Source organism: Suricata suricatta, chromosome 15 (assembly GCF_006229205.1).
Source record: "Suricata suricatta isolate VVHF042 chromosome 15, meerkat_22Aug2017_6uvM2_HiC, whole genome shotgun sequence".
Classification (NCBI taxonomy): domain Eukaryota; kingdom Metazoa; phylum Chordata; class Mammalia; order Carnivora; family Herpestidae; genus Suricata; species Suricata suricatta.
Window position 1 is genome coordinate 38,738,718 of NC_043714.1, and position 12,973 is coordinate 38,751,690.

A 12,973-nucleotide genomic window follows, 5' to 3' on the forward strand; every position below is an offset into this window, starting at 1 on the left:
TCATATCTTGAGGTAATAATAGCATATATCATTTTCTATAAACATTATATTTAAATATAATTTTTGGATGTCTCTTTCTCCTACCCTTAGGAAAATTCCTTCTACTTCAACTTAATTTTTCTGTACTTCATACTTGATAGGGGTGGGGGGTATGAAGCCAGAAAGGGCAAGGATTTACAAAAAGGGAAGAATTCTAATGTCCAAAACAAAATGCAGGATATGGGTTCTGCTATCAAATTTGTGATTTTGTTATATATATTTTAAAAATTGTAATTTTGTAGGGGCACCTGTCTGGCTCAGTCAGAAGAGCATGCTACTCTTGATCTCAGGTTTCTGAGTTTGAGTCCCACGTTGGGTGTAGGGATTACTAAAATAAATAAATAAATAAACTTTATAAAAAACTAATTTTTGTAAAGTTAAAGTGCCTGGGTTGGGCCCATTTTGATAAGTAAGATTTATAGAATGAGGACTGAATCTATGGAGACAAACTAGCATGAAAATACTTGATCAGGAGAATGTCATTCTGGTCATGAAAATAAACCTGTATCTATATTTTATTTGATGGGCCTCTTATTCTGGACTCTGGTCTCCTTATATAATTGCTTTAACTTGATTTGCCATTTACTTTATCCGTTACTGTTAATGGCTTTGCATTTTCAATAGTTTTAGTTTTTGTTTTGTCTTAAGATACTGACTTTAATCAGTATCTCTGAGCTTCCTGCCGCTATTATGTTTACCTGCTGTCTGCCTGAGAGAATTAGGTTGATCCTACAAATACAATATTTGAAGTTCACAGAGTTGTTTGCAGATGCTGGCTGGCCTTATTGGACAATACTTTGCAAATAGTTAGTACTCAAAATATTTTGTTCCTAGTCACACCTGTGGTATCATGAAACTGTACCGTTAGCAAAGTCTGACATGTGTGTTATTTTTGTGTTCTGGTGTTCTTTATCCCTGAGTTCACCGTAACTCCCGTCTCAAATGGAAGTTTTATGGTGCGTAGACACATGAAGTAGGAAGTGGTAACTTGGAATTCGTGGTTACACAGCTGGCTCTTACCAGCGTTGGAGCTTGTTTCCCACATTCTAAATGTTGTATAATGCTGTCGGTAGATCTATTCAGTTGAAATGCTAATCACCCACCGTGGCACTTTGTCCACCTTGTGATCCTGTTTGTTCTAACTTGCATTGTAGTATGCAGCCGATGATGGACTTGTACACACACATGACCAGGCCAGGACTCTGCCCAAAGAATGGGTTTGTATTTAAGGGCCCCAGCAGTTAGACCATCCTCAGAGAAGAAGGTAAGGCGCTATGATGCGAAAGCTAAATCATAAAGGGTGAATCAAATAGAGATCGAGAATCTGAACATGTTTTTTATGAGTCTGGTAGGAAGTTCCCCCTTTACTTTAGTATGATGGAGGAGTGACAGAAATCCTGGAAGAAAGGGGAGACTGGAATTCAGTGTGTCATCCAAAGAGATCGTATCTTAGCAATGTTTATGGATAATAGTTGTATGTTATTTGGGGATAAGGGAAAACTTGTCAATTTAGAAATTCATTTGCCAGATTTAACGTGGAATCCAGTTGGGGTATGCTTTTTTGTTGTTTTAATTGAGGTAGAAATTGCATAACAAAAACTATCGGTTAAAAAAATATTTTAACGTTTATTTAGTTTTGAGAGACAGAGACAGAACATGAGTGGGGGAGGGGCAGAGAGAGAGAGAGAGACACAGAATCAGAAGCAGACTCAGGCTCTGAGCTGTCCACACGGAGCTCAATGCTGAGCTTGATCTCACAAGCCATGAGGTCATGACTGAGCTGAAGTCAGATGCTTAACCAACTGAGCCACTGAGGAGCCCCGAAAATATATCATTTTTAAATATACAATTCAGTGGCATTTAGTATATTCATGACATGTGCAACCACCACCTCTATCTAGTTCCAAAAACACTTTCATCACCCTGAAAGAAGATGCCAAAACCATTTAGCAGTATCTCCCTATTTCCCTTCTCCATTGACCCTGAAAGACCGTTTCTGTGTGCACGGATTTGCCTATACAGCATATTTCATATAAATGGAATCCTACAGTATGTGACCCTTTTGTGTCTGGCTTCTTGCACTTCACAGATTTTCGAGGTTCATCCATGTTGGAGCATAGTTTTGATTTATCTTTCCCGTAATTGAATAACATTCCATTGTATGGGTAGACCACATTTTATTGGCTCCTCATCTGATAGACCTTCAGGTTGTTTCCACCTTTTTGCTGTTGTAAATAGTGCTGCTAACATTTACGTATAAATATTTGAGTACCTGTTTTTTAATTTTCTTGGGTATGTATCTAGGAGTGGAGTCATGGAGTCCTATGGTTATTCTATTGAGTTGAGTGTACTTTTTCCCCCTTTCATTTTCTTTGAAATGGTGGTAGAGTATACATAACATAAAATTAGCCATGTTTAAGTGTACAGTTCAGCGAGGTTAAGTCCACTCACATTATTATGTAACTGTCACCACTGTCTAGCTTCATCATCTCAAACTGAAACTCCCCATTTCCCTCTTCCCTCAGACCCTGGCAACTACCTTTCTAGTTCCTATTTCTACACACCTGACTATTCCTGGTTACTCATAAATGGAATAACCTAATATTTGTCTTTTCATGATTAGCTTATTTCCATTAGCATAATGTTCTTAAGGTTCGTCCTCTAAAACTAGAGGGAAGAATCCTGATAGTTTTTGAAAATAGTTTTTAATTGATAACATTTTCCTATGGGATATTGGCTTTCAATGAACTAATTTGAATTTCAGTAAAAACTTGGCGGGGTGGGGGGTACTTGAGTTAAGCATCTAACTTCAGCTCAGGTCAGATCTCACAGTTCATGAGTTTGAGTCCCACATGAAGCTCCCTGCTGTCAGCACAGAGCCCACTTCGGATCCTTTGTCCCCTTCGGGCTCTGCCCCTCCTCTGCTTGCTCACTCTCTCAAAAATAAATAAAAAAATATATACATACATACCTACCTACATACTTGGAAGGAATAAAAAGGATACTGGCTTTCTGTGTGAGATTGCTCTAGAGATGGCATTGTGGGGACATGGCCAGGAATTGCTGTGGCTTAATTCCTTCATTTTCTTATTGTTGGATTTGCTGAAATTGTTTTCCTGACATGCCGCTTTAAAATTTTGTTACTGGGGCACCTGGGTGGCTCAGTCGGTTAAGCGTCTGGCTTCGGCTCAGGTCATGATCTCAGGGTTCATGGGTTCGAGCCCCGCGTCGGACTCTGTGCTGACAGCTAGCTCAGAGCCTGGAGCCTGCTTCAGATTCTGTATCTCCCTCTCTCTCTGACCCTCCCCTACTCGCACTGTCTCTCTTTATCAAAAAATAAATTAAAAACATTTAAAAAATTTTTTTAAATTTTGTTACCATTTTCATGGCTGAGGACCCTATGGGCCCTAACCATATGGGTTCTAAATTGGGAAGTGTGGTTGCCAGTAGTACAATGTTGTCCTTGAGAAATGACCATTGGAGTCTTAGGCTCTCATTCTGAAGTTGTGGAAACCCTAGTCCTGGGATGGAAGTGATGATCCTCTGCTATTTTCCATGAGATTTCAAGATATCTTGGGTACCCAAGAGCGTTGTGCCCAGATACTTTGCATTGGGAAAGGGGTATTTTCTAGTTTAGTTCACAGTGATGAGATGAGAGCACATTTTCCTAGCTTTTGATACTCCTTTTGGTCCATACTTTATCATTTGAAATATTCTTTATTCAACCTCTTAATGCTATTTATGAATTTGGTAAGCATACTATCTATATCATAAAACTAATATATTGAATGAGACATGACTAGAGGGGTGACTGGGTGGTTCAATCAGCTGAGCATCTGACTTCAGCCCACATCATGATCTTGAGGTTCCTGGGTTCAACCCCCCATGGGGCTTTGTGCTGACAGTGGGGAGCCTGCTTCAGATTGTCTCTCTGCCCCTCCCCTGCTTGCATGCGCTCTCTCAAAAATACATAAGCTTTAAAATCTTTAAAAAGAATAAATGACTAGAAGTCTAGAAGTGGAACTTTGTTCTTTTTAAAAAATGTTACTTATTTTGAGAGAACATGCACGCATGCACACACATACAAGAGAGGGAGAGAGAGAATCCCAAGTAGCCTTATGGGCTGTCAGCACAGAACCTGACACGGGGCTCTATCTCTCCAATGGCAAGATCATGACCTGATCTGGGATTAAGAGTCAGACGCTTAACCGACTGAGCCACCCAGGCACCTCAGAGCCTTATATTATTATATCAGAAGTGTCCTCATTTGACTATAACCATTACTCAGCTCTGATTCTGTCTTATGTTTATATATTTGAAGTCATGATAGAAATACTAGGTGCTTTTTAAATTCCAGATGTTTGCATTTTTTATCCTAAAATCAGTTTAATCTACTTCTATATTGAAATTTTTAAAAAATTCACATGGAGTACTGGGTGAAACACTTGGCATAAGTTATAAGTTATTTAATGATCTCAGCGATCCTGGGAGATAAGGATCATAAAAGTATTGTGTGCTTGTTGTAAAGATTTTGGAACATACAGACAGGTACAACGAAGCCACTAATAATTTCATCCTCCAGAGTATTTCCTTTCACATTCTCTTCTGTATGCAATTTGGAGCCCTCTTTCCCTTTACCCTTCTTGTATAACTATGTATTTTTTGTCTCATCATCTATATTAATCAAATTTATCATCACTGCTCATCTCTTACACATCACTAGAATGCCTTATGCTCTGTAAGCAAGTTTATATCTCCAGTGCCATTTCAGTCCCATTCCAGCCCTGTGAGACCTCAGGGCAGGTACCCTGGCTCCACCTGACAGATGAGGAAATGAAACCCAGCGAGGCTGGGTGACTTTCTGAGTCATACAGTTAATGACCAAGCTGACTAAAGATACATCACTTTGAGTTTCAGTCTTGGTGCTCTTTTCTATTTAGCAAATAAAAAACATGGCAGAGTAAGTACTTCTGGTGGGCTGGATGGTGGCCCCAAATATGTGTCCACATCCTAATCCCTGGAACCCGTGACTTTCACCTTACCTGGCAAAAAAAAAAAGTAAGGATCCTGAGAGGCGTTGATCCTGGATTATCTGGGTGGGCCCTTAATGCAATTATTAGAGAGGCAGAAACAGGGACACCTGGCTGGTGCAGTCAGTGGAGCACATGACTCTTGATCTTAGGGTCATGAGTTCAAGTTCCACACTGGGTGTGGAGCCTACTTAAGAAAGGGGGGCAGGGGGAAGGAGATCAGAGAGACACAGTTGAGGAGGAGGCAGACATGAGCCAAGGATCACTTGCAACCATCGCAGAAGGCAAAGAATTATTCCCTAGAGCCTCTGGAGGCTGTGTATTCTGACTAACACCTTGATTTCTGGCTGCCAGATATAGGAGAGAAGTTTCTGTTGTTTTAAACCATCGAATTACAGTAATGTCTTTACAGCAACCACAGAAAATTAGTAACAGAACTTGAAAAACGTTTTGAAATTTATTGCTGGTTATGGAGTCAGATAAAGGTAGCCGAGGCCCAAGATAAGGTCTGATGAAGAAGTTATAGTATTCTGCCTTCTCGTATAGTGAATATTTATTGACTAATCCAAGAATTACCATAGATATGCCTCTTTTTTTTGTCATAAAAGACCCCCAAGGACCCCTTGCAAGCTGTTGAAGATGCCCTCTTGGGAAGGAGGTTTGATGGCTGGCTAGAAAAAAATGCCTCCTCAGAAGGCCAGAGTTCTTGTTTGTCCCCAACTCCCTCACCATAAGCGCCGAGTGTCTCTCTCCTAGTGTGTCACGGCGGCAGGACCAGCACATAAATTTGTCAACAAATGCTGGGCTGTAACCGTACGTGGCATACATACGGAGAGACAGTTCTTCAGAGGTGATGTTTCCCTACTCTGTAAGATGCACATAACATCACTTCTCCATACGTGACTTAACTTTTCTAGGTAAGAGTCAGGTGGATTAGGAGTGTAAACAAGTTTTACAAACTATAAAGCTCTGCATACAAATAACTAATTTGTTGCTGTGATTATAATAATCATTACAGAAGCAATGTTTATGACAATTATCTATGCTCCAGACATTGTTCAGATTTCACCAGTTTTTTCCATTAATGTTCTTTTTCATTTCTATGATCCAATTCCATGATCCAATCTAGGATTCCACATTGTAGTTAGTTGGCCTGTCTCTTTAGTGTCCTCTAGTCCGTGTTTGTTTCTCAATCTTTACTTATTTTTCATGACCTTCCCAATTCTGAGGTATTCCGCTTTTGAGGCATCTTGTGGGCTACCCTTCATTTTGAATTTGTTAGATGCTCTTTTTATGATTATACCAGGGTAATGGGTACTGGGAAAGAATAATACCATGGAGGTGAAGTGCCCATCCCATCACGTAATATCTGAGATGCTATGCCCACATGACTTTACTGGCAGTGTAATCTTGATCATTTGCTGAACGTCCGAGTCTATTCAGGCTGCCGTAACACAATTCCATGGACTGGGTGTTTTATAAACAACAAACCTCTAATTTCTCACAGTTCTGGAGGCTGGGAGGTCCAAGAGGAAGTGTTAACATTTTCCTTTGCTTTTTTTGTGAAAACTTTTGTCTATACTGGGTATTTTTGGAAGCTCTTATGATGTGTTAAGCCTGGTATTTTCGCAACAGCTAGGTTTTGTGGAAAAACAAAAGAAGATCCAACAACCAAACAAAAACTATGTAGCTTTCATTTGGTGAGTATCCTTTATACCTGGCCTCTTAAGTGTATAGTTTAGATTACTTTGAGGCTTAAAAATAATCTGTCTTGCACTGTTGACAGTAGCCAAATTATGGAAAGAGCCCAACTGCCCATCAACTGATGAATGGATAAAGAAGACGTGTGTGTGTGTGTGTGTGTGTGTGTGTGTGTGTGTGTGTGTGTACAATGGAATACTACTCAGTGATCAAAAAGAACGAAGTCTGGTCATTTGCAACAACGTGGATGGAACTAGATATATTATGCTAAGTGAAATAAGTCAGTCAGAAAATGACAAATATATGATTTCACTCATGAGGAATTTAAGATACAAAAGCAGAAGAACATAAAGGAAGAGAAGCAAAAATAATATAAAAACAGGGAGCAAACCATAAGAGACTCAAATACAGAGAACAAACTGAGGGTTGCTGGGAGGGTGAGCTCAATGGGCAGTGGGCATGAAGGAGGTCACTTGTTGGGATGAGCACTGGGTGTTATATGTAGGGGATGAATCACTGAATTCTATTCCTGAAATTACACTATACGTTAACTAACTTGGATTTAAATTAAAAAAAAAAAAGATTTGTCTTTTGTAATATATAATTATTTGTTTGGATCAATATAGTGACTAATATTTTAGTTTTTGGTGTCTGGAAAATATTCAAGGTGTCTCTTGGATAAATACGATCTTAAAATGAGACAAGATTTCTCTCTCTCTCTCTCTCTCTCTCTCTCTCTCTCTCCCAGTCAGTATTTATAATAGTGGGCAGCAACAGCTAAATAAATGCTGATTATTGATTTAAGTGACAAAAAGGCTATCAAGACATTTTTCTTTGATTAAAGAGTCTGAGTTATGGGTTTTATTTTATATCTTTTATATAAGGAAGAAGAAACTGTTTGTTTGTCCTAACAAAGAAATCTCACAAATGACTTAAATTTTTTTAGAAAAGTGATGTCAAAGTTACTATAAGGAAATAAAATATTGCAACTAATCGGATTTGCAGGCTTTTTAAAGGGTTTAGCTTCATTTCGTAAGACATAACCCCAGTTGGTGAAATCCAGGTGTCTTAAATGATTTCTTTACATGAAACTTCCAATGTCTGTGTGCAAAGTAAAACATTTTTAACACAGATTTTACTGGAAAGACAGATTTGTGAATATTTGCAGTTGTAACTTCAAAATTGTCTTTGCATAATAGTTTTTTACTTTTACTCTTCAGCTAAGGGAGAATAGAAAACATTAGCTGTGTTTTGTTTGCTTTGTTTTGGGGGGGTTGTTTTGAGGGGGAGTTGAAGGTTTTGGGGGGGTGGCTTTTGCTAGCAGCTTGAAGCCTAAAGTTTGACTGCTAAACGCTAATATTCCATTGGATACTCCTGGGATTAAAAAGTAGGCCTCAGGGGTGCTTGGGTGGCTCAGTCAGTTAAGCATCTGACTTTGGTTCAGGTCTTGGTTCATGAGTTCAAGGCCAATATCCACACTGAGGGTGCACAGCTGGCTTGGGATTCTCTGCTCCTTCCGTGTGCACGCACATTTTTTCTTGCTTTCTCTCTCAAAACAAGTAAACACAAAAAAGAAAAAGCAGTCTTGAGAAAGTTAAACTTTTCATTTTTTTCAGGCTTTTTTGCATTTTCACAGAACATGAAGATATAGTATGAAGCATCTACATTGGCTTCTTATTAGAAGTATGAGCTGGGAATGGGAAGGGTTTTATTTGTTGACTCTGAGAACAGGCCCATGGGTGACTGACTCGGCTGGATCCAAGAGCTTGCTGTTGGCCAAACTGTTGCTGGTACCCCCAGCAACTTTTGGCTCCATCCTTCCATCTCAAGTCCAGAAGCAAGCCAAGAACTGAGGTTATTTGGCCTGGCTTGGGTCCATTTCAGAAAGCACTATGGCCAGGAACATGCAGGGCTCTGATTGGCCAGGTCTGTGTCACTTGTTGGGCTCAGTTATAAAGTTGCCTCATTATGGTCTTAAGGATGGGTCATGGGACAGTCAGTTATGTAAGGTAAATTCGTGTGCTATTGCCAGAAGAAGGATACAGCAGATCTTGGACAGTTGTGTTGGTAGATCATTGATATTTTATTTGTATTTAGTATCCAAGGAGAAACTTTCAGTGTACTGTGTTTTACACTAAAGTGCTAAATTATAGTCACTTTGTAAAACATATTTTAAGAATGATTTCTAACAAGTATTTCTGTTTTATAAATACCTGATTCTAAATTTGTATCAATTTTAGAATCTATTATTAAAGCTAATCTAATCTAACCTTGGCCATGATTTCAAACTGGCCATATGAACAGGTCTGAACTCCAAAGAGCTATTTTTATTTCTATTTGCAATCCAATTTCTTATCTACGTGTGAAAATACGCACAATGCCTAAAATTTCACTTTAAAGTTTTTGTGTGGTGGGGCACCTGGGTGGCTCCATCACTTGGGCAACCAACCCTTGATTTCAGTTCATGAATTCGAGCCCCACTTTGGACTCTGTGCTGATGCTTCAGAGGCTGTTGATTTGTCTCTCTTCTCTCTCTCTCTCTCTCTCTCTCTCTCTCTCTCTCTCTCTCTCTTTCTCTCCCCCCCATACACAATGAATGAATGACTGTTTTTGTGTGGTGTATAAATGAAATGGCCTAGTGGAACCAATTTGTGTTCAAATTCTGGACCTACCGATGACTACTTTAATTGCTCTGTGCCTCCGTTTCTGTATCTGTATGATATGGATAGCATCGTAATCTTTATAGGATGGTTGTGCAGATGAATGAATTAATCCACATAAAGGTTGTCAATCAACTGGTCACTGAAAGGTAGAGTTGATGTTTCCTATAGTGTCATGCCTCAGTGCTTCTTATTGATTCATATATTTTTGTTTCATATTTGAGATTTCTTGTACTAGAATTTAATTTTCAAAAATTGTCTTGGGGTGCCTGAGTGGCTCAGTCGGCTAAGCCTCCGACGTTGGCTCAGGTCAGATCTCATATTCGTGGGTTCGAGCCCTACATCAGGCTTTGTGCTGACAGCTAGCTCAGAGCCTGGAGCCTGTTTCCGGTTCTGTGTCTCCTTCACTCTCTGCCCCTCCCCCTCTCATGCTCTGTCTCTCTCTGTATCAAAAATAAATAAAAAACATTTAAAAAGTGTCTTAATGGTTTTAATAATGGTATCAAGCCTCAATATCATAACAATTGCTGTGATGGGGTGCCTGGGTGACTCGGTTGGTTGAGCTCAGGTTGTGATCCCAAGGTCTAGGGATCAAGCCCCATGTCAGGCTCTGCACTGAGCATGGTGTCTGCTTGGGATTTTCTCTCTCTCCCTCCATCCCTCCCCCCAGCTTGCATGTGCATGCGTGCACACTCTCTTTCTCTCACTCAAATTAAAAAAAAAAAAAAAGAATGCTGTTGTAACTTAAGGACCCAGACTGAGGAATGTCTGTATGTAGAGACACTCCACAAAGGAGCTGAGTGAACTACAGAGGTGCAAACATACACATCAACACACGGTGATGCAAAGGGAGGGAGTTGTGGGAATGCCAGTTGCTGAATAAACTTCATCGGCCAGACTGCTCCTTGAGAGCTTGCTGTAGAAATCCCAACTAGGTGTAAAATAAAACTCTGGTTGCCCTTAAAGTGTTTTTTGTTTTTTTAGACCTTTTGTAATTCAAATCGTTTTCTTATAGCTGTCAATAACTGAAAATTTAGAGACTGTAATATATCCTTTTACTGGTGTTGGGTTTTTTTTTTTTTCCAGTGTTTGAAAGATGTATGGTGATCCCGAAACCGTCAGATAAGACAACTTCTAGCAACTTCATGGGAAGTTTGTCTACACTCAGGCTGCAGTATTTTCAGCAGACACGATTGGACAGTGGGCCTGTGCCCTATTTTTTGGTAGAGTAAAAAGTTTGAGCCAGTGAGGCCAAATCCTTGTAGCAAGCGGCATGCCTGGCTCCTTGCTGATTGCAAATAGGCGTTTAAAATGTGAATTGGAAATCGAGTGACTCCAGTACTTCCAGCTTACATGGCATCATAGGTGTTTCCAAGGTTTACGTCTCGGACAAAAAATACTCGTGTCTACCATCTCCATCAGGAACTCCGTTGTGGAAGCTTCATTTGTGTGTTTCCACTTTTCTATCTCCATCTCCCTATCTTCTGCACGAGTGTGCCCTCTTCCTAAGTAATGCATGAATAAGGGCTTGGAATACTTAAGTTACAAACGTAAGAAAAGAAATAAAATTACTATTTTCCCACTTTCTTGGCCATCATGATGACTTATACTTAAAAACCAGTGAAAATTATTTTTAAAACACCCTGGGATGTTAGAAGACCTTGCACACCCTGCACAAGGCTTAAAAGTTGCATCTTTTTTCTCAGCAGGTACCAGTTGTAAATAATGAACTTGGGGCCAAAATGCGAAACCAAAAATGAAGCAGCTATGTGTAGTTAGTAATTTCTAGTTTGAACTGTAACGGAACATTGTGGCTTCGTATGTATTATTTTATATGGTACTTTTCCCATTGCTGATGGTTTGGACTTTAATAAGAGAAACTGCATAGTTTTTAATATCGCAAAATGAGAATATTTGAACAGTGTATTCTAGAAAGCAATATACTAACTGAAGTGAATGCTTGTATATATTAAGATATAGCCTTAAACCTTTCTCTCGAATGCCTTAACTGTCAGATAATTAAAACTTTTAAAAGCATAGGATTGTAGTTAGCATGCTGGACCGAGAGGTAAACACTAGAGCAGTTACTGATGCGGTCAGTGTTTAGCACCACCTGTTTAGCCGCGTGTATGCTACCAAAGTGCAATATGAGACACTAGCTAGCTAGTACTGCTGCCTCATGCAACTCTGAAGAGGAAGACAGGATTTGATTAACTAAATGCACGTGTCTTTAAGTTACTCCTATTGTCCTTGGCTTGGATGCAATGCCATGAAGATTTATGTGGCTGCTATTTGTTTTATTTACTTTGCATTACTTTGATTAACACCTGGAATGGAGAGCCAAACATTCCCTCTTCACTTGACCAGCGATGGCCCTTTAACTGCAGTAGGAAAAAAAAAAAAGAAAAAAGGAAAAAAAAAAACCTTTTTGTGTGAAAACTGGTGACAACTGGCACTTAAGATCAGAAAGAGTTGTTTATACTTGATGCCTTAAGATGCTGTCTGCCCAAAGCTCTGAAAGCCTTAAAGATAGAAAGTAATACTTAACTGCAATACTACTGAGTTTTCGTAGAATTGTTACATTTGATAATAAAACATGCCTGTTTAATCTCAAAGTGTGTGTTCTTTTTTATTACTAGAGTGGTTAGGGTCATGGAAAGGGTGTGGGTAAGCCATCTTTTCCTGAAGTGTAAGGATTTGCTTACACTCTAAATAAATAAACTTTACAAAAAAAAAAAAAAAAAACCGCTTAGGGGTGCCTGCATGGCTCAGGTAGCTAAGCCTCCGACTTTGGGGCTCAGGTCACAGTCTCATAGTTCGAGCCCTGTGTCAGGATCTGTGCTGACAGTTCGGAGCCTGGAGCCTGACCTGGATTCTGTGTTTCCCTCTCTTTCTGCCCCTGCCCCGCTCGTACTGTCTCTCAAAAATAAACATTTTTTAAAAATTTTTAATTGAGCGACTGCTATTCTTGATGAAAAGAATATTTGAATAGAAATGAACTGGTGAAAATATTCTGTTTATGGATGTCTGGTTCAAGGTTGAATCCAATCTGTGATCTGTTTGTGTTATAGTCTATGTGCTAATACAAGGAGACGGATTATCTAAACCCAGACAGCCAGAAGGCCACGAGGATGAAATTCTTGAGTAAAACCACTAAGTGAGTGCCACAGAGAGAAAATTAGTTTTCTTCATTTCTACTGCTTCCTTTGATGGCATAAGATAGTGAAGGCCAAGATCCCAAGGCGTGGCCCTAAGGAATAAAGGTTCAGAAGCAAACTACTTGACTTGCTCTAGCTTAGACCTAACTTTGTCCTTATTTCAATGTAGTTCAGCACAATTCCATTATGCAGGATGTGGAGGGATATTTGAAGCCAAGAACCAAGCTAGAACTTGTTATGTTGGAAGAATATACCATAAACTACAACAAAACATTCACTGAGAGCACATTTTGTCTAACAATAATAAGTGTTATATTGATTAAACGAATCTTAAGAATCATCTATTATAGCAGGTACAGCTATTATTAAGAGACTAGGAAATTTA

At 39.4% G+C, this 12,973-nt stretch overlaps 1 protein-coding gene across 4 annotated transcripts in view; it reads left to right on the forward strand.

Moving 5' to 3' along the window:
- Positions 1–12,045, forward strand: part of ESRP1 (epithelial splicing regulatory protein 1) — a 68,577-nt gene extending 56,532 nt beyond the window's left edge. For 2 of the 4 annotated variants that reach the window (XM_029923470.1, XM_029923471.1), the window contains exons 15-16: positions 1,194–1,303; positions 10,517–12,045. In XM_029923470.1, the coding sequence (XP_029779330.1) occupies positions 1,194–1,268 (75 nt within the window). In that variant the 3' untranslated portion in view covers positions 1,269–1,303; positions 10,517–12,045. The remainder of the gene's footprint in view (positions 1–1,193; positions 1,304–10,516) is intronic. The other 2 variants (XM_029923472.1, XM_029923474.1) reach the window with 1 other exon arrangement.
- The last annotated feature ends 928 nt before the right edge of the window (positions 12,046–12,973 follow it).